This window comes from Equus przewalskii, chromosome 18 (genome assembly GCF_037783145.1).
Source record: "Equus przewalskii isolate Varuska chromosome 18, EquPr2, whole genome shotgun sequence".
In the NCBI taxonomy this organism is placed as follows: domain Eukaryota; kingdom Metazoa; phylum Chordata; class Mammalia; order Perissodactyla; family Equidae; genus Equus; species Equus przewalskii.
Genome location: NC_091848.1, coordinates 50,512,762 through 50,539,726, shown reverse-complemented (window position 1 = coordinate 50,539,726; position 26,965 = coordinate 50,512,762). Strand labels below are relative to the sequence as shown.

General features: G+C 39.7%; 1 protein-coding gene across 6 annotated transcripts in view; it reads right to left on the bottom strand.

The window, feature by feature from the left end:
* The window catches only part of CD47 (CD47 molecule), a 47,754-nt gene that overhangs the window by 18,013 nt on the left and 2,776 nt on the right, over positions 1-26,965 (bottom strand). For all 6 annotated transcript variants that reach the window (XM_070582818.1, XM_070582815.1, XM_070582814.1 and 3 more), the window contains exons 2-3: positions 18,366-18,719; positions 9,155-9,244 (exon numbers count right to left, since the gene is read on the bottom strand). In XM_070582818.1, the coding sequence (XP_070438919.1) occupies positions 9,155-9,244; positions 18,366-18,719 (444 nt within the window). The remainder of the gene's footprint in view (positions 1-9,154; positions 9,245-18,365; positions 18,720-26,965) is intronic.

Here is a 26,965-nt window from a genome sequence, read left to right as displayed (position 1 = left end):
CAGTGTATAGGTCACAAAAGGCACAGCCACAGACAGAGAAAGAAATCTTCTCTAGTCATTTGGCAGGGTTTCCACTTTAATCCCATGTATATTGCTATCTACACAGAGCCGGAAAGTTCTACAAAACGGTTACGACATAGAAACTGTCTCCAATGTACTTCACAAACAATCAAACATTCATAAGAGACTCTCCCAGGTTCAACTCAATACATAAAAGAGCTACTAAGAGTAAGCAACAAGAATTCACATTCGAGTACAGTCAAAGTTCATGCAAAAAGGCTGACTTACACCATTCTTAACAAAAATAAAAGTCTGAACCTCACCTAAAATTCAACCACTTCAGGCTCAGAAGAGCTATAGGAGAAAAACAATGCCAACAATAGCAACAAAAATAAAATACCACAAAATACTACTATCAGCAGTGTTTTACCACAGAAGGGCCTTTTCAAAATCTTTGCGTATAAATTCACTACATATTGGAGGTAGCTTTAGTTCCTGTTAATCGGTTCAACTACTACTAATTTTCAAAGCTACCTAGACTCTTCCTTAAATTAAGCAGCCATTTCTAACAAAATATTAGTGGGATCTACTTAAGTCACCACAGGCAATGAAAAGATTATCTCCATGGTTTTTTTTAGTGGACCTTTAAAAAGAATTTCTTTTGACTTTTTTTCTTTGCTCACAATGGCCACATATTAGCAGGTCCCATGGCAAGTGGGGAGAAGGCATCCTGTTGTTAGCCCAGCTGTCAATTTTCTCAATGTAGCTAAAGGGTCAGGAGTCTGATATAGACGCCATAGAATCCAATAATTTCAAGGATGGTTTTTTGCTGATCTTTTCTTGTTCTTTAATAAGTGAATTTATCCTTATTTATCAAGCCTATCAAACTTTAAATGAAAATAAATTCAAGGAATTCCCCAAACATTAGCATTAAGATAAAGATAATTTAACACATTCTTAACGCTCTTATCAAACTTCCTGGTGTGATTTTCTGGCTGCCTTGGCAAGACAACCTACCTAATTCTAAAAATCTGCACATTTTAAAAAATTCTCGTTAGCTAAAAGTATTGAAATCAATACAGAAAATTAAATAGGGGAAGTAATAGTGTTTACATTTTTTAAGACAATTTTTTTAGTGCAATTTTAGGTTTACAACAAAATTGAGAGAGAGGTATAGAGAATTCCAATATACTCCCTGCCTGTCCCCCCAACACAGCCGTCCTCATTATCAACATCACTCGCCAGTTGGTAAGTTGTTTACCAAAGACGAACCTACACTGACACATCAGCATCACCCAAAGTCCATAGCTTACGTTAGGGTTCACTCTTGGTAGTGTCCATTCTATGGCTGTGGACAAATGTATAATGACATGTATCCAGTATCATAACATCATACGGAGTATTTCCACTGCCCTAAAAATCCTCTGTGCTCTGTCCATGCATCTGGCCCCCACCCGCAACCCACCCCGAGCAACCACTAATCCTTTGTTTCCATAGTTTTGCCTTTTCCAGAATCTCTTATAGTTGGGATCATATAGTACATAGCCTTTTCAGATTGGCTTCTTTCACTTAGTAGTATGTATTTAAGGTTATTCCACATCTTTTCATGGGTTCATAGCTCATTTCTTTGTAGCACTGAATAATATCCATTGTGGTTATGTACCACAGTTTATTTATCCCTTCACCTACTGAAGGACAGCTTGGTTGTTTCCAGGTTTTGGCAATGATGAATAAAGCTGCTGTAAGCATCCATGTGTGTGTTTTGTGTGGACATACGTTTTCAATTCCATTTGTGTAAATACCAAGGAACGCAATTGCTGGATCATATGGAGAGAGTGTTTAGTTTTGTAAGAAACTGCAAACTGCCTTCCCAAGTGGCTGTGCCATTTTGCATTCCCACCAGCAATGAATGAGAGTGCCCGTTGCTCCATATCCTCACCAGTATTTAGCATTGTCAGCATTTACATTTTTAACAAAAACTTATAACCTTAGTGCTGCCTGATACAGAAATACCAAATATATGGAGAGGCCATATCACATTTTTGTCAACAAATTAGGAATTCTAAAATTTTCCCTTTTATGCCTTCTATAAAATAATTAAATTGAGCTGGCTACTTCTCAGAAATGAGCGAGGTTGGTTCATTCATTTGTTCTGCAAATATTTACTGTGTGCCCATCAGATACCAGGTCCCCTTATTAGCCCAAATCATATCAACCCAATCAAAGGACAGGTAGAAGATTATTTTATTTAACAATAATTGACTGAGCACCTACTATGTGACAATCACTATTCTAAGTGCTGGCATTAAACAAAAAAGACGGATCCTCCTGCCTTGATGCCCTTACATCCTAAGGTGTGAGTGTGTGTCGGGGGCTGGGGAGGACTGAGTGATGGGGAGTTACTCCCAGATCTTCTTCCCCAATTAAATAAAAGATGGGGTGTACTCTAACCAAAGAAAGCCCTTTTATGCATTTAATCTTTCAAATTCATGTGAATGAAGAAATGACATGTCCCTCTGGCCCCCTGAAGAACAGCTAATGCTATGAATAGATGTTCTGTTAGGTTTTCTTGTTTCCTTGTGACTGATATAAAGCATGTATAAGACAGAATGCAGGTTGTGGTTGATAAAATCTAGTGAAATTACCAGGTCAGCTTGGAGATCAAATAAAATCTATTCTCTTAGTTGTCATGATTATCCAAAGATGGTATTCGACAGGCCCACGTAGAACACAGTCCATCCACCAGAAACCAAAAATCCACGAGTCCAACATCTGCCCAAAGACATGACATTGAGATAGTCCCTTGCTAAGTGATCAGTGAGCTAGCGGTGAGACAGGAAGGCCTACCAGTCAGGGATAATGCATTCCAGATTAAGAATAAATCATAAAGCAAGACGTGTTTAATTTTATTATTATAATGCTATTTTCTGATAACTCGAAGAAAGTAACTTGGGGATCTTATCAGTATCTGTTGAGCTGCCAATCAATATTGTCTTCGATACAGGATAAAGCCCATCTGATAACTTTTAAAGTGAAATTACAATTTCAAATTTTTAAGTTAATTAAATATAAATTACTATTTTAAAAATATTTAAAAACACTCATTAAAAAATAATGAAGGCTTTCTGAAACTGGTGCTGGAGAAAAGTGAATATTAATTCCAGTTATAAACTGATCACTTGCCAGAAGGTAAGTAAAATAATTTTATAATAAACTCTATGCACTATTCAACTTGCTTTGATAAATGATTTTGTCAAAATGAATACTGACTAGAAATAACATTCCCAGTATATAGGACCCAGAAATAAAAGAGCCCAGACTTTGTGCAGTAAGTACTTTGAATATAAAAGATTAAAGAAGAGGCTATCCAACACATGAACTTCCTTTCCTTGGTTCCAAATGTTCTCTGGTCTTGTGGATGGAGCCACAACTTCAGAGAGTACTCAGGAAGTCGGGATGTCTGAATTTGGAAAGGGTCAAAGGAATAGCGACCGCATTTCTACAAAACAGTACACCGCTGAGCTACAGTTTTGTTCTGTCCCCCCTATAAGAAAATCAGCACATAAAACCATTTAACAACAGAATGTGATAATTATGTGGACAGGATCAAGGGAAAGCACTGGGAGTTCAAGATTATTGAATAGAACTCGGAGTAAACTTAATAACAAAGTCCTATTAACAGTGGCCATCACCCAGGTCACAGAATGATTTTCTGTAATAATATTTACTGTGAGAAATATTTTCCTTCCTGGATAGAAATTTCCTAGTGCAAGTTAATGTCCTCACTCCTTCAGAATGATTTTCTAATCTACAAAGAAATTCCCTGTTCCACGCCTTCTTTTCACTGTGCTTTCATGGTCTAATTACTTTCAACATTAAGTAGTCCTCAAGAGGAGACTCAAGGACTTAGGGTCTCCACGCTGTTGTGATGGAGAATTTTTTTCCTTCAATTTCCCAACAATGATTTCTACAGGGACAACTAACCAAATACCTCTGAGCAGTTACCAAAATCCTTGTGGAATAATCTTGAGCAGAGGCTAGAAAGCTAGCAAACGAAACGAAAGATGCCTAGAAAGCACACATCCGAAATAAATCACAGAGTCCTTGCTCTGCATAGTTCTGATACGCAGGAATTTCTGTTACCATGGTTTAGTTAAAGAACACAAGTCCCGCCAAAACACAGTTCAAATTTCAGTTACCAAAATATACTAACTGAGTACTTGCATAAAGTGCAAACTTCACAACATCTCTTCAGTCACAAATCACTGCCTAAGTAACAGAGACGTGCATCAAGCTCAGCGACTCATCACGTTGCATCTTCCAGACTGCTGGGGATTGGTTCCTGCACAGACGAATTCAGTTCAGGCACAGACAGCAAAGCATGTGTTGTGTTACCTCCTTGTCTCCCAGTCATAAACCAACATGACATTTTACAATAGATAATCAAAAGAGGAAACAAGGCAACAAAGGTGAAAGAGTAAAGAAAGGAAGAGTGATAACGCCGGAAATGAAATTTGAACAGAATGTAAATGGCGTTCCAGAAGAGACAGCTGACAGTGGGAATATCAACATTCCTGCCATTCAAGTGACTCCAGACACGCAGCCAGAGGAAATTAGCAAACGTGAACTTAATGGCATAAATGAGGACAGTGAGGAGGTCATGACAAAAAGAATGAGGATGTCCCAGAAGAAGTGACTCTGGCAAAGACTTCACGTGAAAGGAACTCTCACAGAGAGTGCATGAGACTCAAAGTGCAAAGGATAAAACGTTGGAAGCTGATCTGAACTTAGAAAGGGGTACGACAAGCCGCCAAGGCATAGAAAAGATGCTTGCTCTGATCTGAAGTTATACCACAAGAAAAAGGCAAGCATGGTTCAAAGTACTCTTCATAAAACACTTTAATTCTTAATGTTTTTAATATTTAAATGTACCATGTACTAAATATTCATTTTACTATTTTTTTTTCATTTCCTAATACAGTTACTACTGACAGTAAGAGAGTGTTTAATGTTTTAACAAAAATTTTAAAGGTCACGGAGCAACAGTAATTTTCACATTTATTATTAGATTGCTGAATAGAGTTTCAGCTTCCACGGTCATGTTTGCGGTCTCGCAGTTCTGTGTGAAGCGAGGACTCCTTGTATACAATAAAAGACTGAAGGAAGGACAAGTAAGAATTGACAGACCTATCGCAAAGGACTTCAGTGTGTTAGCCAGTTTCTGAGATGGAACTGAACTTGAATCCTACAAGGACTAAAGATCTTGGTGGACAGCACTTGAAATCATTTATCAAACATGTAAATGATGGAAAGTACCAGATATACTGTCAAGAGAGGAAGAAGAACCCTGAAAATCAGCCAGAAACTTAACTGTCAGTGAAGTGGCAACTGAGTTCCTACAGTTTCCAGAACAAAAATCAAAAAATCAAAAAATTGCCTGAAATGCAATACTATTAGAGATTTGTTACTTTGGTTAAGGCTCAGTGTTTGATTCTAGTAATTTCTGAGCAGTTTGATAAGCATAAGATTCTGCTTAAAAGTTCGTGAGTTAAAGCTAAACGCCAAGGTGTTTAGGAACATTGCCCTGTTGGAGACCTTTGTCTTCAAAAGACGGCCTAGAGCTCACCGGGTCCTGGCTTGGCTCTGGGGGTGAGAAGTCTTCTCAGTCTTCCTCCTCAGGAGGACCAACGGCGTCCTGAGACACAGGGAAGATACAATTCTGGGACAAAGAAGCTCTTTCTCCTCAGAGTGAAGGCGTAATCTGCTATCTTTACTGAATGTTTCGGCTATGGAAAGTCCTGATTTTACCTCAGATGACCAAAAGACTGACATGCAGAGCTAGAAAAACCAAGAGAAAAACACCCTGTGGTCAAGTACAGACCATAAACGGTAATCAGAAAACATTAAGGAGAACTAGAAACTGAAAGTCACGGGCCTGAGTTACTATTACTACTTTAGGGCCCGGAAGACATCTCACTGTAAAGAACACAACCAAGCAGCAAATGGGACACAAAGGGGCTCTCCTGGCTGGTGGAATCCCCAGGCCATAAGCAGGAGGCCTCTCACCAAGGGTGCCATAAGAAAAGTAGATTTAGACCCATGTCCATCCCAAAGATGTGACAGAAGGCGCAGAATATGAGACTTCCATGTCTCAACGAAATGTCAGTGCTACAAAGCCAGGGGCAGCACGCACTTCATCTCCACCTCTCGAGCATAGAGCCCAGCACACAGCAATCAGTAGGCACTGTCAACAGACACTTGCTCAATAAATAAACAAAGCAGGTCCACATTCTGCTCTGCTAATAACAGTTTCATCTACTCAGGGTGTGTACCCCGATATAGGTTCACCCTTCACGGAAAAAAATTCTTAAAGCAAATTCAAGACAGGCAGGCAGCGTGGTGTAGCTGTCAGTAGCACTGGGTACAATCCCAGTCCTACCAGGAAACAGCTGGGTGATCATGGGAAAACTCTCTGTGCCTCCATTCCTGATCCATACAATGGGCATGATAACAGTAGCACCTGCCCCACTGACTTCCGGGGAGAAGTCAAGGTGATCGCAGATGCAGAGTCTCTGCGCAGTGTCTGTCATACACAGAAGAGCCCTACAAATGTGTAGATACCATTGTCATAAACACCTTTAAATATGAATCCAGACTGGGGGCATCAAATAGACAGGCACCTCCTCCCCACAGGCCCCCACACCCCACACTTACTCATCCTAAGATGAGCCTAAATAAAAGATTGCCACCCAAATATTTTTTTAGGTTCATAACCACACTCCTTAAAATGTGACCAGAAGATTAAATATAAAAAAGAACATTCAACCTCACTAACACAAAAATGAAAATTAAAACAAGCTGTTTTTTCACCCATCAAATTAGCAAGGATTTTAGAATTCTAACGCGCTCAGGATTGCAACGGGAAAGGCAGGTACTCTCCTCTGCGGGGGAGGAATGGATACAATGTTCCGGAAAACATTTTGGCTGTTTGAATCAAGAGCCTTAAAATACCTCTGCCATTTCCAGTCTTACTTAGCTTTAGCAGAGTTACTCTGATAGTATCAAAAAAACTTGGAAACATCCCTAATAAGCATCAAGATGAGAGGTAAGTAAATTATAGTGTGTCTGTGACAGTACAGCACAGGTAGCTGTAGAAAGATTTCTGGGGGGAAATCGGGATGTACAAGGATATAAGCTATATGAGTCCATTTACGGTTTTTCTTTTTTTAAGAAAGATAACAAAGATACATAGAAAAAGAAAGAAAGGGAAGCAGGAATTTCACTAGAATATACCAATAGTTTATTCTTAGGTTGTGGGACTCTAGATGGTTTTTGTTTTTTCTCTATAAGTTCCTATATTATATAAGATATTCTAAAGTGATATGTAGGGGCTGGCCCAGTGGCGCAGCGGTTAAGTTCGCACGTTCCGCTTCTTGGCAGCCCAGGGTTCGCCAGTTCGGATCCCGGGTGCGGACATGGCCCCGCTTGGCACACCACGCTGTGGTAGGCGTCCCACATATAAAGCAGAAGAAGATGGGCACAAATGTTAGCTCAGGGCCAGTCTTCTTCAGCAAAAAAGAGGAGGATTGGCAGCAGTTAGCTCAGGGCTGATCTTCCTCAAAAAAAAAAAATAATAATAAAATAAAATAAAGTGATATGTATTATTTGAAAAAAAACTGTAAAGTTTACTTTGCAAAAACATGGCTGATGGTGAACAGACTCACTCCTGGTTCAGTTTACTAAAAATAATGTCAATGTCACGGATGATGATGCCATGATCAGCAAACTGCAATCAATCCAACTGGAAACAACTCACACTACTGTGAAATAATTTCATGTTCTTAAAAAAATGCTACGTCCTACCTAAATCATTTGAGGCGGGCCTGAAAGCCTGGGTCTGCCAATAGGGTTAAAAGCTTCCCCTAACATCAGGGAAGACTGACCAGGTCTTGATGCTAGACTAGTCTTCCGGTGATGTGAAAAGCTTACAAGAATTCCAGACACTGTTTTGAAAGTGAGAATTGTGAAACGCCTTGACAGTTGTCACTGTTAGCCCTGTCTTGCCTTTTACACAAAAGTTGAGAACAGCTTTGAAATCACAAAGCATTTCCAAAGTGCCAAACAATGAGAAGAACCCTCAAAATATATAACCAGTCATCTCCCTTCCATTTTTATACATCGCTTTAGGTACACAGGACTTAAACTTCTGAGTAAAATTCATGAAATATACAATAGGCTAATCCACTACAACATTCTACTAGCTTTCACTTTTTTAAAGGTTGCAAAATGAAATAAATAAAACGAAATCAGCAGTATTTACTCCTTGCCTTGTGTAAACATTTACTGGCCTTCAATGGCTGACTATTTCAGTGTGCTACAGAAAGACAAGGAGTAAATCTTACATTCTAAAAGCTTAAAAGTTTAGACTGTCACCTCAGAACTTCACTAACTTAGTAAATTTCCTCTACCAAACTGGTATGGAAGTACGGTTGAGCATAAACATTAACCAGAACGCATGTGAACTTTTTACCTAGCAGCCATCATTCTATGTTGTTGATACTAAATCTGATACGGCATTAAGATTTGTCCCAGGAAGTTTGGTCACACGATTATCACAGCGAAACACGACCAAAAAACACAACTCTCCTGTACCCACTGCCTAGAGCAGCACAGTCGTACAGTGAGGATGGCAAAACATGGTTCCAACCAGCCTTTTCCAAGAACAAACACCTGTATACAGAGAAGTTCACACCAGGAAACTAAAGAGAGGAAAGTCTTAATACTCAAAAGTACAACCTCCGATCTTAACACTCATGTAGGCTGTGATCATCTCTTTACCAAAGAGAATGACGTGTGCAAATGCTCTGGAAACATCAAAATCAGCACGAGTTTAAGGTACTGTTATTATCAGGATTCCCACTATTCAATCTTAAGTTAAAAAAAAAAAAAAAACCTCTTTGGAATTAAAAGTGAACCACAGCAAATTATGGGGGACAATATACACTTCAAGCAGAGTATGTATATTCTTATTTATCACATTATCACACTTACTGATAATACAACTTAGTTAAATAAAAAATTTCACCAATAGTGCCACCCAGAAATAACAATTTCATCAGTAAAACATAAACGAAAAATAGAAATAAATACTTACTCACGATACCAAACTGTCCCCAGGACAGAAGTATAGCCAAAATTGGGAAAATAACAATGAGGATATTTTCCTTTGGAGAAAACCACGAAACTGGGAAGAAAGAAAACAAAAATCACAATTACTATTTACCACAATCACTTTAAGTCCTGCCAGCGAATGGTCAACAACATATCTTATTGTGTAGATGGAAAATGAAGATAATCAATTAAAGTTGTGGCCTTAAATACATAACAAGTTACACATATAATTTACTACATAACAAACTTCACTTATAACACAAGAAACGAGTTATTTGCGTGTTTCTCACCCCCTTGTCCCTAACCTAGGATTTACAGGCGGTGACACAGCACAGGAGCCGAACCAGGCTCTGCAGCCACGCCGCCTGGGTTCAAACTCAACTCTAATCTACTATCTTTATGACCCTGGACAAAGTCTTAACACCTCTCTGCTCTTCGGAGTCCACACGGTTACACTGTGCAACACAGTACCCACACTGTGAAGGCGTGCTGTGACCGTTAACAAAGTCAATCCATGTAAAGGGCTGCTTAAAACAAGGCTTGGCACTTAGCGAGCACCCGTAACCGTTAACCACCATGAGCGAAACGCGCGCCTCCGTGAATACCCGTATGTGTAACGCGCCAAGAATTTACCTTAAGGAAACAGTGAATTCTTCCTGTAAAGACTGACTCAGAGGAGGAAAGTAAGGAAGGTGTACAACTGGGTACCCTCCTCGCCTTACTGTGACTAAGACCAAGACCAGTGCGAGCCCTATCTTTTCCCAAACTTACTCTGGAACAGAAGACATACTCATGAATAATCAGGCTTCAAACGACTGTTTACATGCAAAGTAAGAGAGGGGCTTTCGGTATTAAAGAAGCTCTATTAAGTGGGCCACGTTACCTAGACAGCGAAAATAAAGCCACACATTCTATATAAAGAAACTGCAAGGGGCCGGCCCTGTGGCCGAGTGGTTAAGTTTGCGAGCTCCGCTTCAGCGGCCCACGGTTTCACTGGTTCAGATCCTGGGCGTGGACATGGCACCACTCATCAGGCCATGCTGAGGTGGCATCCCACATGCCACAGCCAGAGGCACACACAACTAAAATATACAACTAGGGGCCAGCCCAGTGGCGCAGCAGTTAAGTTCGAATGTTCCACTTAGGCGGCCCGGGCTCGCCGGTTCAGATCCCAGGTGCGAACATGGCACTGCTTGGTAAGCCATGCTGTGGTAGGCATCCCACGTAGAAAGTAGAGGAAGATGGGCACAGATGTTAGCTCAGGGCCGGTCTTCCTCAGCAAAAAGAGGAGGAGTGGCAGCAGATGTTAGCTCAGGGCTAATCTTCTCAAAAGAATAAAATAAAATATACAACTATGTGCTGGGGGGATTTGGGGAGAAAAAGCAGGAAAGAAAAGAAACTGTGATATTAAGACATCAAGTGAGATTTGTTGAGAACTTTAAAAAAATTAAGTTTAATTGCATCTTATCAACTCTAAAGACCATAATTTTATCTATGAAATTCCTTCTCTAACAATAAAGCGAAGTAAATGCGAGCATTTCAAATGGTGCCTGAACATGGGGGACTTTCCATGGGAAGAACACTTCTGCATACTGCCTGTAGCAAGCACTGGTGTTCCTCTGCGATCAACCCTTTCAAACCCTCCAGGGCTCTGCCTCTCCTATGAGCGCTTGAGGAACCTTGTGGGCTTTCACACCATAATGCTAGCCATGCCTTTCTTGTGTTAAGCTTATAACATTAAACTCAGGTAAAAATGTTCATGCTAATCCTCAGAATATAACAACATTATAAATTCTATCTTAGAGACAGTAACTTTCCAGAACCTAGCATTTTGCCCTATACATAGTAGACCCAGTAGGTTTGCTCTTGATGGTTCCAACAGCCATGAGAGAGTTTAGTGAGTGAAGGAAGATGGGTTTTTTTGTTTTTGATGCTCCCATGTTTGTAGATCTTTACCAAGACAGAGATGTCTTCAGATACTCTGAATCTATACTTTAATTTCCAACTCAATTACCGAGCATCTTCCTGTACCAAAGAAAACCCATTTCAATTCAGTCTAAAATCCTACCAGGAAAAACCTTTGTGAATTAGACTTAAGTTTTCATATCTAATGTCCAAAGGATTTGGTAAAAGCTCTGTGATCTAATGACTATTCTCAATCAACTTATATTTTTCTCTACCCACTCTCTCTACTATTTTGTTTTGAGTAGTGTACATTAACTCCTCAAACCCTCACAATTATTATATGAGGAATTATTAACCCTTCCTTACACTGTGGAAACTGAGGCACAGTGAATTAAGGATCTTAAGTATCTTAAATTTTCATGTCCCAAACTGATACCCCTTCCCCAATTCCCCCACCTCTCCTCTTGACTTTCTCCATTTCCGTAGTGGTGACTCCATTTCTCCAGTTGCTCAGGCCAAAAACCTTTGAGTCATCCTTGACTGCTTGGTTTCTCTCACACCCCACATCTGGTCTGACAGAAAATCCTGTGGGCTCTACTTCAAAACACAGTCAGTATCTGATCTCATATTCAAGATGAGCTGACAATGAAATGTTTCACTGGCCTCTCTCCCTACACAATAGAACAATCTTCAACAATCTTAGGACATATTAACGGAAATCTACTAGCGAAAATAAGAAGTGCATGTGACCCTGGTCTGACCACTCATTTTTTGCTTATTACTCAAACATTTATTGAAAGCTCACCATGGGTAGTGTACTTTTCTAGGTATTTGACATCCAGCTGTAAACAAGGCACGTGGGGCCATGAGCTTGAGGAGGGGGAGGACTGAAGAACAGACTCTTGTGGGTACTAAAGAAAGGCCTCCGGGGAGAGGAGCTAGATCTGAGCCTTGGATGGGAAGAAGCCTGTCATGTGAAGACAGGGAAGAAGAGATGCCAAAGGAACAGCAAGCTCAAGCTACCAAATGATAGCCACTGTGGCTAGAATTTAGTGAGACAAGATGAGATGGGAAGAGTGTGCTGGGGCAAGATCACGTTGGGTCTTAAGAGCTTGTTAAGAGAGTTTGGATTTTATTGTAAGAGCAACAAGTGATTGGAAAGCCTCAAACAGGGAAGACAAATGATCTGACTCACTGAAAATCTTCTTTGGCAGCTATGTGGAGCATGGATTATAGAGAAGCAGGACCTATCAGAAAGTCACTGCAGGAACTGGGTGGTAGTGGGCCGTGGAAGTGGCCCACAAATGCAGTCCTGAGTTCAGTTTTACTCATCATATTTAGAGACATAACACAGAACCGTTCCAAAGGAAGGTGATTAGAATGGGGATCCTGAAACCATGAGCAACGGCTGAAAGAACTGGGGATTTTTACCTTAGAGAAGAATAAACTTGGGGAGAGAAATACAATAGCCTTCCCAGTGAGTGAGAAATTTTGGGGATGCAAGTTTTAGCTTGACTGATGGAAGAACTGGCACTGCCTGACAATAGACCAAGATTCTTAAGGAAGTAAGAGTCTCATCAGGTCAAGTGTTTTAGGTAAAAAGTTGGAATGACCAACTACCCGGGGTGTGATAGAAATAATTCATGAATTAGTTGGTGAGACAGACTAGATGACTACCAGATGACTCCAAGCTTCTATGCATAAATAATAAGTTTAAGAGATAGTTCAATGACAGAAAGAGGGTGGGATTATAGAACAAAAAATTTTATGTCTAAGTGATTCTGAACTGGAGATTATCAGAATCACCTGGCGGTTTACTCTAACTGCACACGCTCTCCCCTCTCAGCTCCCACCCCAAGATTTGAATATGTTCTCCATGGTAAGTGTCTGGGTGGGTGGGGGTGGGAGGTCCATGATTCTCTCAGTTTAAAATCACTGCCGCAGATCCCTGCTGTAATTTACCTCCTTCCACCGACACGAATATGTTACTTCTAACTTGTTACGGTGGGAAGAGTTTGAGGATCAATGAATTGGACATTCAAGAACAATGAGACGCTGGGGAAAAAACAATGCTTTACACAAAACCACTATATGCCCGTGAAGCTATTGATTTGCTATGGTAGTACTGTCAGATGATCTCAACTCTTGTTCCCCAAGGGGAGAGGGGGACAAGATACTTCTCTAAGGTATCTGTCAACTCTCAATTTCTACGGCACTAAGAAAATAAGCCTAAAATGGAGTAAGAACATCATCAAATATTTTTCCACCTCAGGATTAAGAAAGATAACCCAAGGGCATCCATAATCTTATTCCACTCAAGCTATGGCTGACAACTCTGCCAACATTACTCTCCCCCAATTCCTGGTCAGGTAGAGTGGTTCCTAGGAAGATGAACTTCTCATTGGTGGAAAGGCAAAGAAATGATATTAAGAGGGTGTGGTCTACGGATGAGTGTGTAAATTTTGCTCCCAAGTCTAAGTATTACAAAAGACAGGGACTTAATTTCTTTTATCACTGTGTGCAAAATGGGATAAGCCAAAAAAGTGAAGAGGTCACTCCAATTAATTGTGTGCCCCTCCTTCAAACACATACATGGTAAACCTTCACAAACACAGAGAACACCAGTTTCTAACAAAAGAAGATCACAATAAAATTTACAACACTAAAATTCAAGCCAAATTTTTATATGATGTTTCAGGATAGTGACGGCTTTTTTGATGTATTGACTTGGGTAGGCTACAGCCCTCAGTTATTTAATCAAACTCAGAATTCAAAGGTTCCCCCCAGCAAATCCCTGACCCCTGCAGTCAGCCTTTTATAATCCCCTCTCCTTGAAGGAGGGGTGGGACTGTGAATATGACAGATTTCATTCCTATGATTACGTTGAGTAATATGGCAAAAGGGATTATGCTGATGTAATCAAGGTCGCCAAGCAGTTGACTTTAACAAAGGGTGACTGTCCTTGGGAGAGAGGGAGCTGACCTAATCAAGTGAATCCTTAGGAGAATCCAGGTTCTTCCTAACAAAAGAAATTCAACATGTGAGAGGGATTCAACAAGAGGAAGAGTCTTCTTTGCTGGCTTTAACTATGGAAGAGACTGTGCGGCAAGGAATGGGGGCAACCTCTAGGAGCTGAGAGAAGCCCTAGCAGACATCCAGCAGAGAAACAGGGACCTCAGTCCTACCATCACCAGGAATTGCATTCTGCCACAATCATGTGAGCTGGGAACAGGACCCTGAACTCCACATGAGAACACAGCCTGGCCGACGCCTTGATTTTAGCCTTCTAAGACTTTGAGTGGAGAATCCAGTCACACTGACCAGAACTGAGACCTACAAAACTGAGAGTGAATAAATGGGTGTTGGTTGGTTGTTTGTTTTTTTTCTGCTTTTATCTCCCCAAACCTCCCTGTACACAGTTGTATATCTTAGTTGCACGTCCTTCTAGCTGTGGGATGTGGGACGCCGCCTCAACGTGGCCTGACGAGCAGTACCATGTCCACGCCCAGGATCCGAACCCTGGGCCACCGCAGCGGAGCGTGCGAACTTAACCACTCGGCCATGGAACCGGCCCCTGGGTGTTGTTTTAAGCAGCTACATTTGTGGTTATTTGTTACACAGCACTGGAAAACTGATATAGGAATCTTGCAATCCTTCACGTCAACATTATGAACGTAATGTATATCATGCTGATAATGACAGAAAATAGCAATTCTGCTGAACTTGAACTGACCTTTTTAAACAAAATCCTAATAGGGAAATGTAAAATGGTAAGCTTCTAAGTTTTTGCATCATTAATAATATAAAGATAGATATTAATAACAAATTTTATAACTATTATTTACATTTGGTATTTGGTTGTTTACAAGGTGTTTTCATAGAAACCGTATAGTATGATGGCAAAAATACTGGGTTTTGAAGACAGACGGATCTAGGTTAAAATCCTGGCTATGATTCTGACCTTGAACAAGTACCCTAAATCTCACTTGCTCCTCATCTGTTAAATGGTAAGACCTGTGTCTATCTCCTAGCGTTCTCGAAAAGATCACAGGATACACGAACTTAATGTATCCGACATGTGCTCAAATAGACGTTAGGTTATTTTACTCTTCTTATTTGTACTGCCATCACTTCCTTGAAAGCAGGGTTCATGTCTCAGTCATCACTGAATCCACAATGCCCGGCATACAGTAGGCACTCAATAAATCTTTGTTTAAGTAAGAGCGATATTAACTTATTTACATCTCAAACAATCCTGTGATGGAGATGGCATCCCCAGTTTACAGAGAAAAAACTGAGGCCCAGATAGGTTGATTTTCTTACCCAAGGTTTCTTAAACTAGAAAATGGCGAAGCCCAGAGAAAGCTTTCTACATTCAAGTCCTGTGCTCCTTCCATGTACTGTGCTATCCACAGGCACCACGCTATCTCATAGACAATATTTCCACATATTCAGTCTGAGTGCTCCAAAAAAGGGCACAAAGAATGGCCACCATTACTCCCCTTTCTACTGAGTGCAATTTCTCTATTAAGCAATTTCTATTCCTCATTTATGTCTGCATTTGCAAAAAAGCACAACATAGTAGAAATGGTTTCTATTACCTAAATCCCCAAAGTCTACATGATGGGTAAGTATCATTATCACAATAAATTTGCATTCCACAAGAAGAGTCCTGCCCCAATTAACCTTTTTGTGCAAAGGAGGTTTTCCTTTTTTTGTTCAGTCAAAAAATGGATGCAAAATAGTGACAACACCAGATGCTGGCAAGGACATGAGGAAGCTAGATCACCCGTATGTTGCCGATGGGAGTGTAAAATGGAACCACCACTCTGGAAAACAGTTTGGCAGTTTCCTTAAAAACTAAGCATATACTTACATACAACCCAGTAATGGACCTTCTGGGCATTTATTCAGAGAAATGAAGACTATGTCCACATAAAAACCTGTATGTGGTTGTTCACGGCAGCTTCACTTGTAATAGCCAAAAACTGGAAACAACCAAAATGTCCAACAACAGGTGAACGCTTAAACAAGCTGTGAGATATCGATGCATGGACTACTACTCAGCCAAAAGAACAAAGGAGAGAACGAACTATTGATGCACACAACAACTTGGATGGAGGATTCCATTTATATATCAGGGTTGAAATGACAAAATTACAGATATGGAGGACGAATTAGTGCTTGCCAGGTTAGGGATAGTAGGGCTATGACCATAAAGGGGTTACAGAGGGGGAAGATATTTGTATTAATGGAATAGTTCTATATCCTGATTGCAGTGGTAGTTACAGAAATATACACGTGATAAAATGACAGAAATATACTCACACTGTACCACTGTAAACCTGCTGGCTTTGACATTTTACTATACTTCATAAGATGTAACCACGGGGGAAACTGGATGAAGAGTACATTGTACCTCTCTGTTCTATCTTTGCAACTTCCTGTGATCTATAATTATTCCAAAAAAATACGTGTGAAGCCTAATGTCTAGGACCTCTGGTAGAATCTTCTACGTTCTTTACAACAAAACAATTCCTTCTCATTTTAATGGCCCCAAAAGTAAGCACAGCTCATATTTTATAGGGTACCTTGAAAACAAAGAATGGTAAAACTACCGCCCATAAAATTAGAAACTCTGCCTTCATCTCTGGTACTGGTGTTCCTTTCCCAATCACCTTCATTCCGTCTTCTGGCTTCTCAAGTCTTGTATCTTGAGCTTACCAGTTTACCCTTCGGTGATCTCTACTACACTCCAAAATGACTGCTCCCCCAGGTCTTGTTTTTCTCTTCCCAGGAAACTGTACATTTTATCAGGAAAATTTCAACTGGATATTAGATCATCCAGTCCCAGTCAGTCACAGGGCATATGACTGAATGATCAGACCAGCGCTGAAAGGTATACATTAAAAAAAGCTCCTTAAGCCCAAATTAACATCAAATTAATAATAGTTACAACGGAAGAGAGATTTCTGAGCAGAAAAGCCTTCCAAACTCTGCTAGCCTTGTCTAAGCCATCTCCTGCCCCCTCCTCAGTGCGCTAAAATCCCTCTCACGACACTGCGGGCCAGCTTCAAGAACCAGATGTCTCATTTCATAAAGCAAACATCCCAGGAACACAACTAATGTTTGCAAAGCACTTTGGTTTACAAAGAACTTGTACATGAGGGATCTCATTTGATGCTCGTTAGACTATAGCAAACATAAAAGCAGGGATCTATTTTCATGCCATTTTAGAGATGAGGCAACTTGGACTCAGTAAAGTAACTTCTCAAGATCATATAAGTAAATAGTTAAGTTGCAGAATAGGGAAAGAACGCAGATCTCCTGAGTCCTAATCCTGAGCAATGTCAAGATACTCCATCAAACTAAACACCCCATTCCCAATCTGGTAACAGACATCTTAAAGCAGTAAACACTAGAAGAGTAGAAGGCAAATAGTTGATCCAACTGAACTGTTCTAGTCTCATCTGAAGCAGAGATTCTCAAGGTATGGTCTAATCTTGAGATCAGTAATATGTCTAGTGATTCTAAACAGGGCTTTCAAAATAGAGAGTCAGAATGCACTTGTATGTGGTTGAAGACATCGACTGGCACAGCAAGGAAGAGAAAAGAAAACACACTGTCGACTTGAGCTAACTTTACTACTTTACACAACTCATCAACCCAAGTTTGTGAGGAAAGTGCAGAATCACGGTGCTATAGCCAAGGTGAATTCAAACAAATTAAATCAGATCCTTGGCTCTCCCACATTTTGGCCAAAGAAAAGAACAGTAAAGCAAGACTAAGCACAGGAAACCTCAAGGAATCATCCAGGATAAGTGATTTTTAACCTCCTGATTCTCCTTCTAATCCATTCTTTCCAGAGGGAGCATAGTTGGGATTTGTCAATCCTTGATCAAAGTGTAAGGTTAAAAAAAAAAAAGACAATAATTGGAAAGAAGCCAGAAAATTAATCACGTGAAAGAAAGTACTTTTGATGGCAGCAAAGAGAAGGGCAGAGTAGATGACACCAGGACCGCTCACCCCAGTAAAACAGTCCTCAGACCAAAAGTCTGAGAACTACACAGTATGCAAATGAGCAAACAGCAAAGGAGTTTCACTGTGAAAAGTAGAAGAGCAAGTAAGATAAAACTCATGATCTTAAAGCTGCTAAACATTACATCAACCTTTATTATTAATAGCCTGCTTTTTGATTCAAAGGAGTTCCTAGTCCCATTTTACCCCCTTTCTAATAGGATCAGGTTGCTGCAGGAAAAAGAAAAGAAAAGCTGTTATAGAAGTCTTACCGACACGATATTTTAGTTCTATGATGGTTTCGCCTTCTCTGCTTAATTCTGTTACTTCACAGGTGTAGTTTCCTACACAGGCATCACTCTTATCCATCTTCAGAGATGCCACGCCCTTTAGTAACTCTGAGGGTGTGATTTCTGCGCTCTTAAAGCCTTCGCTGGAAGGGGACATTTGATTTTGATTTTGTCCATCATAGATGAAAATGTCTTTTCCTTTAAATTTCCACTTTACAAACATATCACTAATGTTTGTCGCCTTCACATTAGTAACGAAGCATGGGATGATGACAGTTTTATTGCAAACGGTGTATTCTACAGACTTGATAACGTTAAATATTAGCTGAGCTGAACCTGGAAAAGAAAAATAAAGAAAATTCATTTTGTTGTAGAATTTTGTAAGATCATAGGTATGTTACAAACCCTTAAGATAAAGAATAATGCTTCAGTTGTTCACTCAAGAAAGCACTGCAGCTGTAGAGAAGATGGGCAAGATAAAAAAAAGGAAACAAATTATTTTAATATCACTATGCATAGCTGGTAGGCAACACTATAAATTTTCCTTATTACTTCTGAGTAATACAAAGTATACATTACCATGTGTCTTGGAAATAAATTCAGCAACCATGTTGGAACATGCAGGTGTAGTGTCTGACTTTGGAAGCTTTGAAGTAATCTTTACTGCCTACCGATATATGTAGAAAAATACTGCCCTTACCATGCGAAAATTTTGAGCAGAAAATCTAACCAAATATTATATTCAGTCTCAACTTCTATACACTTCCTCCAAATACAACTTGCAAAACTGATATGAAGTTTATCTCTATCCTTATGTTGCACTTCTCAAAAAAGTGGCAGACTCTACTGTACTTTAATATAAAAAGTAAATTGGATAAATCATATCACATTTTTCCACTAGTCTTAGAATGCTAAGGAGAAAAAATTCTCTGTGGCTATTTCCTCATTGCAAAATACAGACAGCAACAGACATTTGTATGCAAGTATTATAAAGGATTATACACAATTGAAAGGCATTTTCCCACCCCTATATTTCATTGAAACCACAAATAAAAATTTCCAAATGTATATTACAGGTACTCCTCCTTCTAGAAATCATAAGCCGCTCAAAATAAAGCTAAAAAGCTAGTTGAAACCAAGAGCAGATACTGCTAATGAGTGGGGTATATTCTGTCAACTCTTCTCAATAGAATAAACTACCAGTCGTTACCTTATAAGAGAGAGAAAGGGAAAGCAAAGGCAACGATTCCTCTTTCATCTGAAACACGCAAGAATGTGGAGAAACTGTAGTTGTCTTCCATATTCTTTTCTCTAAGTAGTTGGCTTTTCTCTCAAAAAGCCAATCATTAACAAATATAAATAAAATATCAACTTTAATAGTTCATCCTTAAGCTTTTTTCTTTCCATATAAACTGGGAATAAAAAGCAGGGGCATAGGATGTTATTATTCTAGGAACACTAGTATTCTTCCATAAATGCCCACTGAATTGAATGCTAGGATGCAGAGTGGAATATGAACTCAACAACGTTCAGAAAGTCTGAGTACAAATCCCATCTCTGTCACTTTTCAGTATGTGACCTTAAGCGAGTCACTTAACTTTTCTAAGCCTTGGTTTCCTTGCTGTAAGGAAGAGGTCAAAAACAAACAGTGGGCTACCTCACAGAATTGTGGTGAGCACCAAAGGAGAAAGTACATTGGCAAGGTCCCCTGTGCTATAAATATGGAGGATGATACTACAAAAACTAGGTAGTGTGGCATTTTCATGTAATGATCGGGACCTTCTCGGACTGGCAGGTCTATTGCTATATTTCCGGTAATTTTCAGTCTGAACCCACCTTGTGGGCATCCACAGCTTATGTCTTCCCAGTTCTCTACATTTCTAGCCACTCAAATATTAGAAAGCTCCAGGCATACCTGGATTTCCAACTGCATTCTTCAAAACTTGCACATCGTGAACTATTTCCCCCGAGAAAGAAGCACTGAGAAGAAGACTATAGTGTACAACAAGGAGAGAAGAAAGTGGCTGTGATGTTAGAATTAGAAAGGAAGGAAAGTGTCAGAAACTATGGTGAGTGATGATGAAATGGACAAAAAGATCACCAGGTGTCGTTTCAGTGGCATGCTGGGCATTGTCTGACAGATCCTTTGGGAATATCTGATTCTACAGGGCCTTGTGCCTTTCGCTGTGTTTGACTGGGCTCTTTCACAATTTTGTAAGTTGTAGAAAACTGATGATAATGCAAATGATTCGTGTCCATAGAGATACAAATAAGCTTTGTTCTGCAATTGATTTCCACCTAGTGGAAGAGAGGATTTCAAAAAATTACATTTTACTGCCCCAGGATATTGACCAATTTTGCATCTATTAGCAAATCCATTTCAGCATTCCTGGTTGCCTATAAAGGTGTCTGTTCTTCCAATTTTCTTTTAAAACCAAGACGGTTTCACCATCTTCCTGGTTTGCTCATTAATTAATGTACGAAATAAAATCTTTGACACATGTTCATTTTATATTTGTTTGAGTCAAAATTGTATCTTCTAAAAATTATCCTTTAACAAAAGAAATATAAGTGAAGAGTTCAGTTATTTTCGCGAACTTTTCTAGAAGGCTCTAGGTAAGTAAGAAATGGTTGGCAAACACTACAATTTCATAACTTACGTTTAGAGAAGGAATTTTTTCTAAAGAATACAGAAAGCACTAATTGTACTGCAATAATTGTTGTAATAAAAAAATTTATAGCTGAAACAATTTAAGTAGAATAAATGCTGTCAATAAAATCCAAAGTAAAATTGACCTGGATAAACCATAACTTGAATAACCCTTGCACTAATAATTAATAAATAAGGGTAGTCCAAAAATGTCACTCCACCAGCTATTAACTACAACTTCATCCTCTATAAACATTTATTAAAGAACGATTTAGTAAAATTATCTGATTTGCATTTTCTCTCTTTTGCCTACTGCCTTCTGATGAAACAGCAAAGTGAAGGAAAGATTTAAAATATAGAGAGTAAATAAAGGAACACAGATAATTAACATGAATGAGGAAAGTATGAATAATCAAGATATGCCTATAGGAGTCTAAATCAGATAGAAACAGATAAATATAACCATCAGTGATTCCAGAGTTACAGATAAATTAACAAACAAAATGAGAAAATTATTTTATAACAAATACCAAAAATATTGGACCTTACAACCTCTGTGAATACGGACTACCAACCCAAACCACCTCATATCACAGTCCTGAAAACAGCTACTATGTTGCAAAGAAGGCTCAATGCATTATAGTCACAGAATACAAGTCCAGCTCAGAAATTTAAAAATGCAACAAGCATTTATTGAGAACTATCTAACTGAACCAGTGTGATAGGATGTGGGGATACAACGATGAAAAAAATGCAGGAATTATCTTTCAGAAGCTTTCAATTCTGTCTTGGGGGAACGTTATGTACTTTGTATAACCCAAGGTCATAAGCGCCATCCTTCCTGTGTGAGCAAAGTGCTACGGATGGGCAGGAGAGCAATCCATCTCACAGACTTCTGAGAAAGTCTGTGTTGCTACTACAGGGACAAAAGAAGATCGTCACAGTCCTCACCCATCTGGGCCTTGGATCTTTCATCTTTCTTGCATGTTCCACGTAAAATTTCTCTCCTTTGTAACAATTCTTAAATCACTCTCCTTTTGCAAGACCAAACCCTGTACTCTCCAAAGGAGCCCTCTGTCCGTTTATTAATGCAAAGTGACTCCTTCAGATGAGAAGCCAGAAGCTTCCAATAGTCCCACCTATACATTTACCTGCAACCCCAACTCTCTACACCTCTTTTCCCCCCACAGCCTCCTCTTCAGAAACGAACCCCTTCACCTAAGAACTCGTTTCCATTTCTGCCTCCACAACCGTCCATGTCCTCAAGGCCTTTCTCTAGTCGATTACCAGCCTCCTACAGCCCTCTATCCCATTTACACGTTTTTAATTTTCTTTTACATTTTAAAAAAATGCTTGAATACTAGCCAACTTCTTAATCCCTCATACTCACCTCTCTCTTCCCTAGCATCCTAAAATAATAATCTAAATGCATTTCTTCACCTCCTATTCACCTCTTAAATCTCTGCCACCCGGCCTCCACCTCCCCACCTCTCCTTTTTTCACTACAACAGCTCTTGCCAAAGTCACCAGCAATCCCTTGTGAAAACTCATACGTGCACGGTTTGCTTTCTGTGTTGACTTCTCTACAGTCCTCGAGCCAGTGGGCAGCTCCTTTCTTGCTCTTGTCCCTTGGCCTCTGTGATATCTCTTGATTCTGAACTTCATCCTACTGCTTTGTCCACCCCATCTCAGCTCTCTTTCCTTTATTGAAATCTATTCCTTGACTCACAATAAAGATTAGTGTTCCTACGGCCTTCCTATCCAGCACTGCCCTTCCACCCAGGCTTCTCCCTACTCTGTGGTTTTAACTACCTACACACATTTTATTTAACCAGGCCCCACCTTTCTCCTTAACTGCAGACCTTGGAAAGCCACCTGTCCGCTGTGTATTTGCACTTGGATGTACCACTGTTACTTCAAAGTCAACAGATCCAAAATCTTATTTACCTACTCCCTACCCTCCTCCCAAAATCTCAGCTACCTAAAGTGTTCTCTATTATTTAACAGTCAACCAGAACTGGACCTAGGAATCATGCTGGATTCCCCCTTCTCCTTAGCCACGGAGAATTCTTGGTAGGCTTAACCTATTTAATAGTTCCTAAATCCAATGTCTGTTGTATGAATGAACTAGACATTCATCAATTCTCCCTTGAACTATAGCCATACCCTCCTAACCAGCTCCCTGCCTCCAACCTCAACGTTTCCCTGTCTCAGCCCCAGTGTATTTTCCACAGTTCCCAAAATAGCTGCTCTAAATGCAAATGTGCACTCTTTTGCCTAATATACTGTAACAACACCCTCTCCCCCTTTTAGGCTAAATTCTAAGTGCATCAGCATGGAACACAAACTAGGTCCTTCAAGATCCTGTCCAGCTCCGCCTCCTGTACTCCTTCATTTCCAAACTAAGCTCCAATCATATGACCTTGCTGCAATCCATGAATATGCACGTGCACTCTCATCTCCATGCCTTTGCATATGCTGCTCCCCTAGCCTAAAGAGACTCATACCCTTCACTGGGTGCAGAGGTAACAGCACACATTTTGGAGTCAGACTTTGGCTCGAGACAGCACTTCCTAGAGATACAACCTTAGACAAGTTACTCAACCTCTGAACATCAGTTTCCTCATCTATAAAATGTGAGTAGTGATAGTATAGACCTCATAGAGATTTTGTTAAGATTTAATAAGGTAAGACCATGAAGCTCTTAGTGCACTGCCTTTCACACACATAGCAATGCTGAATACAGGGCAGCTATAGTTTGCTGACTTTGGCTCTTTCTGCTAAAGCACAGCTGAGATGCTCAATTCTGTACCCTTCTCTACCTCTCCTCAATGGTACTCACCTGCTCCTTATTGCTCCCATCACGCCCCCTTCCAGTGTTGTTGCTGTACTTCCTATTGAATCTTGTAATTACTATTTTACTTAACTGATCTCTCTCCATTAGGCTCAAAAGGTAGAAAAGCAAGGATAATATCTTCATTTGGTATCCTATGGACCTGACTCAGGGTCCACCAACCAGGACTCAATACATTCCTTATAAATGCAAAAAATTTAAAGTATGAATCCCAAGAAAGAAAAAGCTAAAAATCATATCGGAGAGGATTCACTCTTCTTCTATATTTCAAGAGAATCTTCCACTGCTTCTCATGTCCATAGACCAGCTAATGGAATCATGAAGCTACATAATTTAATGGAAACTCTCAATGATGTCAGTTGCAGGTCGGATGGAGGAGTTCCTTAAAAATTACAGGAATGTGTCTAAGAATGATCTTCCAAGAGAGTGATGTTTAAACTGGGTCTTGAAGAATGAGCAGGGATGTTATGGAAAGGAAGGGCTTTCTAGGTAAAGAAGAGAGAAGGCCAAAACATTACAGTGAAAAACAAAGAAGTAAAATCAACATAAGTCAGATGTGGAGGTAAGGGAGAAACATTAAAATTATCAGTTAAAGCAGTATGTGTAACCAGTTACATTGTGGATTAACTACAGAGAAAAGAGATTTAGGGAAGAATATTCCTTCAATATTTAATAGGCTGAGTATTAAAGTACATGTGATCCAATAAAATGGAGATATCCAGTAGATTCTAGGATATATGGATCTGGATTTAAGAAGAAAGATTGGAGCTACAAAGACTTGGGAATCGCCAAGAAGATAGCTGGTCGCTGAAATCATGAGCATAAACAAGATTGCTCAGAGAGTTCTTGCAAAGCACACACAGCAGGTACCAGAGAGTAAAATGTTGGGGAACACCAATATTTATGGATCAAACAGTTAAAGAGGAATAAACCAAAGAAGCCAGAAAAAGAAGTGAGAGAAGTAGGTGAGGCAGCAAAAAACACCACCGCAGACACCAAGGAAGGCTCTTAATATGGACAAAATAGATGGTAAGTGGAATGAGGACAAACAGCCTCTAGACTGAAAATTACATCATTAGCTTCTTTATCTGCAGCAACGTCAATAGACTAGTAGAATCAGCAGTCCCACAAGTGATGGTACTTGGGAAGTGAAAGGGAGAAAGAAGACTCAGTGATTCTCTTCAATAAATGCAGCAGTGTAAGAAAGCAGAGGGAGAAGGCAAGAATGGAAGGAGTGTGGAGGCAGGGACAAGGGCAAGGTTTTTTGGTTCTTCTTGTTTGTTTCTTTTTAATATGGGGTAAAACTTGAGCACATCTGCAGGCTAAGGTGAAGGAGCCAAATGAGAGGGAAAAAAATCCAAGATACAAGACTGAAGAATTAAGCTAACTGGGCAGATCTCCAAAATGGTGGAAGTGATCGAGCTGTAGACAAGTGGTCCTTTCCTTGGAAAGGTGAATAGTTATCCTTCTGAAACTAGGTGGAGGAGGAGCATGAGAGGAAGGTTGCTTCAGATATTATAGATAAGTTTAGTAATGGTAGGAGGCAAGTTGAGAGAATCCACACCACACATCACTATTTTTCGCAGTAGAGTAGGAAGTTAATTATCTGCTTGGAATGGATGTTCAGGAATGGGGAGAGAAGCCCCAGCAGTCACTAAGGGAAATGGAGTAAAGATACCTGCCAGAAGTGAATCCTACCAGTTTTTGCCATCTGATCTAGCCCCTCGTAGGAACCAGAGTTTCAAACTGAATCGGCTTGGAATTAGGGACAAAAACGAGTATTTAGTCAGATCTCTCCTCAATAGAGACCGGATACATTCTGAGGTACAGAGGGGTGTGTTCACAAGTTGCTTAGTTTGACTCAAAGTAATCCCCTCACTAGATTTAAAAGTGGCCTTATAAGAATGGAAGTAGTCCACCTAGAATTACAGGGGGCAGTTTAAAGTCAGTAACACCCAATTATGGCCTTACCAAGCACTTAAAATATATTAAGGACCACCGAGGGATAAAGACGAAAAATCCCTATTGTCTATAAACTACATCTTAAGTTATTAAGAAGCATACAGTCTGAAATTTGTATGTGCAAGGGGGTCTTGCAAAGTGCTTAGAGCATAGCTTTGGGTTCATACTGGCTTGAAACAGAAAAAGCAATTTTGACGGACCCTGCACTTGCCAGATCTCTTACCTTGCCTTTTGACCCTTAAGTGTGACATGTATTCAAATACACACACTTATTCTCCTAATCTAAATCTCAAACCCTGGGGTTGAGCAGATTCTGAGTCTTCCACAACTGCTCCATGGATATGGAATGAATTATTCAGAGAAGGGTGTAGCTTTTGATTCCTGTTTTAACTCCACCTAACCACAAAGAGGGGAAATCCAGGTCCTTGTTTTAGTCTGGGTATATCAGAATCAAATTTCCTGGGTGCTCTGACTACTACAATGAGTTTAGCAAAACTGAACCTATACTATTATTCTTGGGTTTTTGGGTTTTTTTTTTTTTTTACCATAGAAGAAATGCCTGCACCAGTACACAAAGTGAAAGTAGCTTTATGACAAACCAAGAGCACATTCTCTTAGGCTGAGACACAAGATAGAAAAACACAGAAATTTTTATCTTGTATAAAAAGCTATGAGAGCAAAAACCTAAAAGATGGGCAAAATTGTTACATGAAAATTATGTCACAAAAAAAGAACATTGATATGTTAAAAACAATGCCTATAGTAGCTATCGTTGAGTTAACAACAAGGAATGCCAACTTAGTTTTAATAATACGAGTGATTATTTTGGATTTAGAATATTTATCAATTTGGGGAAAAACACCTATTTTTCATCTTTAGAACCTGGCCTTTCAAATCTCCATTAACAACTCAGTGGCAAAGATAAAACATCTGCCAAAATACAGATGACAGCATGAGCAAGTGTCCTAATGGCAGCATTTAGTGTAATGCTTTACCACGCCGTCTCTAGACTGCTGGGGCGGCCCCATAAATAAGTATTTCTAAACAGGCATTTACTTTCCTAAAATGGCAACTTGTGTTTAAAAGGGATATATTCTTTAGGAGAAAAGAAAACAT